The sequence below is a fragment of the Nanorana parkeri genome, unplaced genomic scaffold (genome assembly GCF_000935625.1).
Source record: "Nanorana parkeri isolate BGI_ZX_2015 unplaced genomic scaffold, ASM93562v1 scaffold1629, whole genome shotgun sequence".
NCBI classification, from domain to species: domain Eukaryota; kingdom Metazoa; phylum Chordata; class Amphibia; order Anura; family Dicroglossidae; genus Nanorana; species Nanorana parkeri.
This window is the reverse complement of record NW_017307897.1, coordinates 153,667-160,645: the sequence shown is the minus strand read 5'-3', so window position 1 is coordinate 160,645 and position 6,979 is coordinate 153,667. Positions and strand designations below refer to the sequence as shown.

The window sequence follows — 6,979 nt, the reverse complement described above, 5'->3', positions numbered from 1 at the left end:
TGTACACACCCTTTTATTAAATATTTACTAGTAAAAAGTTTGATATACAGTACTGTCCAAAGATTTTATGCACTTAAGAAAAAAACTCTGTAAAGCAAGGATGCTTTCACAAATAATGAATAGTTTTTATTTTCAATTAACAGCCTGCAAATTGCATTAAAAAAAAACCTAAATCAAAGCAATATTTTGTGTCTCCACCCTTTGCCTTTAAAACAGAATCCTTGCTTTACACTATTTTTTTACAGCTACAGAGAAAAATGTAATTGTCCTAAATCCATTAGTTTCCCTTGAATGAAGTCTTAGCAGGCTTTCAAATTGTACTCCAGTCCATTGGTAAAACGCATGCTCTATTCTTCATTGGTCATCTGAGCAGGTGGGAGGGAGCTAGCTATCAATCAGAAAACATGCTTGCACACTGAATGTGAATTCTGAAGTTGCTTAGGTTTGCCAGTGGTCACACAACATGACAGAGTTAAGTGATTGAATTTTAAATACCGTACATGAAAATGCTCAGTTTGGCAGTCTGTTAAGGCCTTGGTAAGTTGAGTTTTGGCTGTATATATTGCTATGCAATGGTTGTAGACGATAAGAGGAACCTACTAAAATGCTTCCAACTTTGTTCTGTGTGCCTCCAACTAAGCTAGGGAGCTGCAGTTTACTTGGTTGTTAGAGAATGACCACCAGAGAAGACTACAGGACCAGGTTAGCAGGAGGCAAGGCAAAGTGATTGCATCAGTAAAGGGGACGTGGTTAGGAGGGAAGCAGGAGTGGAGGTTTCTTGAATGGCCCTCAAATCTGCATTTACATTGAATACAAGTCCAAACCAAATGTGGAGTGTACTGCAGAAATAAAAACAAAAAAGTGAAGAAAAGCTGATAGGTCAATCTGTTAATGCTGTTAGCTGGGGCATCTCATATTAGTGAGGAGCTTACTTTGCATTGTACTGGAAATGGAAGTTTATCTATACATAAAATATTCTAATTTTGGATAGAGTGGGGAAGTGTTAGACCTCTTGTCTAGCTTTTATTTATGTGTGTCCTTGCTGAGATTTAACCTATTTGTCCTGGTGACCATTGTCACTAAAAAAAAAAAAGAACATTGTCACAAAAAAAAAAAAAAAGAAAGCAATGATAAATACAAAATCTTACCATTATCGGGACAGAAGGCGAGTGGCAATCTTTCCATAGTGACATGTTCAAGCAACAACTGTCTACTATGATTTCTCTCACTTTGGAGAGATTTATACCCACTTCCTGTTGTATCTCTAGGGCAGGAAGTTAGAGATAATCTCACAAACGGGATAAAGAAAAAATAAATACATTTCCTATTCTATCAAAATCCACAATAAAATGTTTTCGTAGAGCTACACTTTAGAAGCAAGCTTTAGATACATATGGCTATGAGTGAGTTTACTTTCAATGGTGGGTAGTTAGAATACTTTATTTTAGCACAGCACAATCTGGCTTAAAGTCACCAGTTCTCATTATGGATTTCTAGCCTGATCACATCTCAATAGTGTTTACTGAATGCATTCAATTTATTGCATGAAGCATACATTTACAGCCAAAATCTACTAGCAGTGAAAGCCAAGGTATACATGAATGATATCTATGATAACTTACATGCAGAGATAAAAACACTCTGGATAAAACACAAGTGTGCCTAATGCATCCTGTTTTTTTTTTTAGGGCTTAAAGTAATTAACAAATGTTGTGTAATGCCTGAGTGTGGACAAATAACAGATGGAAATTTCGATCATTATGAGTGTTTCCACTCCTACATTCTTTATCTTGCATCATACAGAGAACAGCAGGATAAGCAGCATATTCGTAGCTGACTTCATAGTTGGTAAGAAACAAACATTACCAGGAACTCCAAAGGCGACGCTTGTACCTAAAGCTCCTAAATAGGTAAAAGAGTTATATACGCACAATAGTCGTGTGTTTCAAGTTGTTGGGATCCCCCTGAAAGGACATACCCATTTAGTTTGATACATCATTACAATAACAAATAGATTAGAAGTGAAATTGACTTGTACTGTCAATTACAACTTGTACTGTCAGCATTTGATATCCTGGTATCTTACTGAAGAGCGCATATTACAGATCATTAAGGTTTCTTCGCAACTGACAAGAAACATTAGCAGGATAAAAGAAAGATGTATTACTTACTTTAAAGAGACTATGCACCATCTCTTTGAATTTTTGCACAGTGGTTCCTCGTGTTGGCTTGTCAAACATTACGCTTTCTTTCCTAGGCTCCAGCTCAGATCCAAAATCAACATGCTCAGCTTCCTCCATCTGACACTTAATCACACCTTCTAGATTTCCCCAGACTCCTAGATACTTCTAAAACAGAGCATTTCAACAATGTATAATCAGAGCCTGCACTTCCATCATGAACATCATGCCTGCTACTATCCTAAAGGGTTGGATGGGCAATGTGTCATAAGGCCTTTTGCATCTGATGCATTCAGCTAGCCTGGATCCAATGTGCTGCACATAATCAGGTAGACCAGTTTATATGTTTAACTAATCCAATACATGAGTGGGCTTTCTTATACCTGCATATTTGGTATTATTTTGTTTTACTTACAAACGAAATGTACATAATACTGAGACCAATTAAAGCTTGGAGAAGTCAGGTTTGAAGTTTCATTATAGGCTAGCTTTCCACCATGATAAAGGCAGAGTCTTATTTATTTATTACAGGTATTTATATAGTGCCGACAATTCACACACCACTTTACATAGTTGCACAGTCCCTGCCCTCAAGGAGCTCACACTTTAAGGTCCCTATCTCACATGCATACATATAAGGGCCAATTTAGACAGCAGCCAATTAACCTACCAACATGTCTTTGGATTGTGGGAGGAATTGGACAGCTCTGCCTTAAAAGGAGAATTATGAGGCGAGTTATTTTCACTCAGCCTCATAATCTGAGCCGACATGTGACAATGAAACTGTCACAGGTCGGCTCAGTAGACCGGGAAATGAGCGAACACATACTGGCGCTCGCTCACTTCTCGATCTATCGAGAAGTGAGAACCATGCTCTCTAGAAGAGACTGTCACTCACGGCGCCCTGCAGGGATTCCCCCCCTTCCCCTGTCCGATCCTCCAGCGCCAACTGGCGGAACGGACGGGGGAGGGGGCGGGGACAGCTGGCTACGCCTCTGGATAGGCAGAGCCAGCTGTCACTCACTCAGCTGGGTGGATCCAGACAGAATTGTTGGGATCCATTCCGGCTGCAGCGTCTCAGTATACTGCAAGCTATAGCTCACAGTATACCGAGCTTTGGGTGACGGGAGGACGCCAGTTGTGTCCTCCCGTTACCCATAGGAGAACTATGGGGAAAAGCCCCAACCCCATAGTTCTCCTTTAAGACTGGATTACGCTAGAGACAAAAGCAGAAAAAAAACGAAAACCCTGCACTAATATGGCGCCAATTGCTTCATTTTCCAAATCACTTAATATCACAGCAAATATCTGTCAGTCCTGAATATCAGGGACAATTTAGACACAGTCCAATAATCAGAATATTGGAGCTAAATTGATTGAAATAATCATCATATAAAATGCCACCTTTATAGAAAACACTGGGACTGAAGTGGCTGAGAAAAGCTGTGTCCAAACATTTTGTGATGCCCTAGAACAAAACTTTCATTTGCAATATAAGACAATCTGGTTGGTTGCTGTGGGGCAAACATTCTGTTCCTCTAAGACACTTTTATAAATGTTGTCAATAATATTATTGCATAATATAGCTCAACTGCTAAAAATAAATAGGCCTAACCATGCTCTCTAGAGAAGAGTCACTGATGCACTACTCAGAATGTTAAGTGGAATTGAGAACCCTGCATTATCCTCTATTATGAGCATACACAAGGGAAGACATTCCAGATGTTAGAAAACTACAGCTCCCTAAGCATCATCTGAGACTTTAACAGATGGAGTACTGAAGACCGCTTATCCTTGGCATGCATCATCTCTGCTATTCTCCCTAGTAATGTGCAAAGAATTGAAATATTACCTGATTGTTAGGTCTGGTTGACAAACATTTTCCAAAATAAAGGTTTTCCTTGGAGCAGAGACCTTCACAGGCTGATCCGTCAATAATGCCTTTTCTATACTTATCACACTAGAAGCAGGACAGAAAAAAACCCCACATCAATAGTGAAACGATTAAACTAGATAAACATTCTCGCTACAGGTTTTATTTACTTTGAAACCATTTCCTATGGGATTCTGCCTCTCCGCTGTGACCACTTGTCCTAGTAATAACCAGTTTATTTTTGTGTAACTGGAAAAAAAGATAGCATTCTCTTTGTACAATACTATCTATTTTATGATGTATTGGTAGATAAGTCACCACTTAGAGTCACAAGTTCATTTGAAATTGGTTTACTTTACAGATTTCATCACTAAGCACAAAGTTGCACAATGTAGACACTTCTGGTGCAATTGGAATATGTACTGTATATGTGTATTGTGCGTGTTTTGTGGGTGACTATATCAGTGGCCCTAATAAACAAAGAAGGCTTAAAGTATTACTAAAGGCTGGGCATGTTTTACCTTCACGCATTCTCTGCATTAAAAGGTAAAAAACGCCCAGTACCTTTTTCTTTTCCCTTTCCCCTCTCCCCTCCCACACTTACCTGCGTCACCACAGTCATCGCCGCTGGTCCCTAAGCGATCCTCAGTCCCAAACACCCTGGTTGTGGGGGAGGATACTGAGGGCAGAGGAGCCATAGGCTCCTTCTGCCACCAAACTGCTGGGCGTCCTCTACGGACACACAAATCTACTGCGGGCACGGCCGAGAACGAGCAGGTACGGGTGCCTCCACAGCAGCAGCTTAGCTGATGTAGGTACCCGTACAGGGGGCGATGGGGGCGGGACTGACTAGAGAAAGAGGAACTGAAGAATTAAAAACAAAAAAACAAAGTTCTCCATAAATGCGGAATCCCAGTAATAAAAAAAAAGAAAACCCCAAAAAACTTAAGGTTTTTTTAGCTTTATCACGTTAAAGCTAAACTCCAGGTATGAATTATTATGCATATTTACAATGGTCCCACTTGTTCCAAAGTATGCATGCATATGTCATACCTGATTGGCCACTGGGGATCCTGTAAGGCACTGTAGTAGTCAGAGCAACTACAGTGCTGGCCATAATCTTCCTGTACTGTGCTGCTCAGAAAACACAGGGGGTTGGCACAGTGGCCATTAAGTGAATGCCTGGTATTTTTTTTTTTTAATCAATGGATGCGTTTTCTGATTGGATAAGGGGCCAATCCTGACATCACCACTCCTCATCCAATCAGAGATTGCCTTGTATTCATTGGTAAAATACTTGGCATTTCCTGTAGTATCTCCAGCTACTACAGTGCTTTACAGGATCCCCAGTGACCGATCAGCTATGGCCTATGCATACTTACATTATGACAAGCTGGACTAATGAAAGCATACAAAATAATACATACCTGGAGTTCAGCTTTAAAAGCTTTGATTTTCTATACTTCACTTCTGGCAAATCAAAGATAACCATGGATAACCCTAAATGCCCTTTACTTTGTCAAAAGCCGTGGAGTGGAATTGTTCCAAAAGCATTTCATCTTGTTGGTTTAAGGGGATAATCTGAGAGTTTCATCATAAATTCTAAAGATCAAATTCCTATGATAATGGGCAACCTGTATCCCAGCTGCTATAATTGTTAGTGAGGTGTTGTGACTGATTAAAGATCATTCCCCACTCACTACAGCAGGGGTAGCCAAACTTTGGCTCTCCAGCTGCAAAACTCTGACCGCCACAAGCAGACATGGATTTTCAAAGGACCTGTAATTCTGTTCCGTCAGTATTGTGATCGAACACCCTTGGCCAATGAAAAAATAGCAACACACACACACAATTAATCCCTGTGCTTATTCTACTCTCAGAATTGTCCTCCTGTCAGCACATGTGGACTGTAGAAGAATTTGATTAGTGGACTGTAGAAGAATTTGGTTTCTTAGTGCTTCTCCTCCCGTTTTAAGTCAGGTTAAGTTAACAGAGGCTGAAGTGATGAAACAGTGTGTAGTGGGCATCTAGTTTGATGCACTTTTAAACTGTAAGTCCCTTTCTTAATTTTTGATGTCTTTGGTTATAAATACATTTACTACACTCTGTGTATGTATACGAGTGTTTTTGTTACCGGTCCAATGAGTGGTGATTGAAGAGAAGAAATCTCAATTGAGCAGTGACAATGGCAATCCAGTGCAATGTATAACCATAAGCAAGCTATGACCTTCTTTGTATGAAGGGCTCAGAATAGTTGGTAAGTTCTAAATCCTCTAGAATGGTTGGCACACACAATTGGTGGTGGATTTACATCTGGATTATACATTACTAAATGAAAAATGTTGTATATTGTGGATAGGAATTTGAGAATTTGGACACTTTGTGGAACATGTGACTTTAAAAGAGCTTAAGAGTGCGAGAGGAAGAAGCAGCACAGAGACCCAATCAGTTAATGTGCTAAAAAGCAGATGGACGAAGATGTTCTCATCACTGTGCTGCGTCTCCTTCACTGACAGCCTAGGCTCAGAGTAGGTGGGCTGAATGATGTTTGCTATAGTTCAACCTAAAAAAGACAAACTAGTGACAGAAAAAAATTACTGCAGAGATAGCTCTGGATTGAGGGTGAGTATTGGAGTAAATGCAGCTTTTTATTTTATTTTAATTTTCAAAGACATGTTCCTTTTAAAAATGTTTGGCAGGAGTCAAAGAAAGAGAGATTAGGCCATAATATTGCTTCAATTTGCATGTGCTGAAAACCCATTTGAGACATTACTAGGTGTAAATATTTAACTCTGTATAGTCTGAAGGTCCCCGGAGCATCTCCCTTAGATGTTCGATTTGGCTGAAATAAGAGAGATCAAATTTGTAGTGTATGACTTTGACTGCCAGAATGTTGTCACTAGTTTATACTGGGGGGAGGGGGGGG

The 6,979-nt window shown here is 39.8% G+C and overlaps 1 protein-coding gene across 1 annotated transcript in view; it reads right to left on the bottom strand.

Annotated features, from left to right (window-relative positions):
• FAM69A (family with sequence similarity 69 member A) overlaps nt 1–6,979 on the bottom strand; it is a 115,263-nt gene that overhangs the window by 3,989 nt on the left and 104,295 nt on the right. Inside the window, exons 4-5 of the mRNA XM_018570914.1 lie at nt 4,033–4,140; nt 2,172–2,348 (exon numbers count right to left, since the gene is read on the bottom strand). Coding sequence (XP_018426416.1) covers nt 2,172–2,348; nt 4,033–4,140 — 285 coding nt within the window. The remainder of the gene's footprint in view (nt 1–2,171; nt 2,349–4,032; nt 4,141–6,979) is intronic.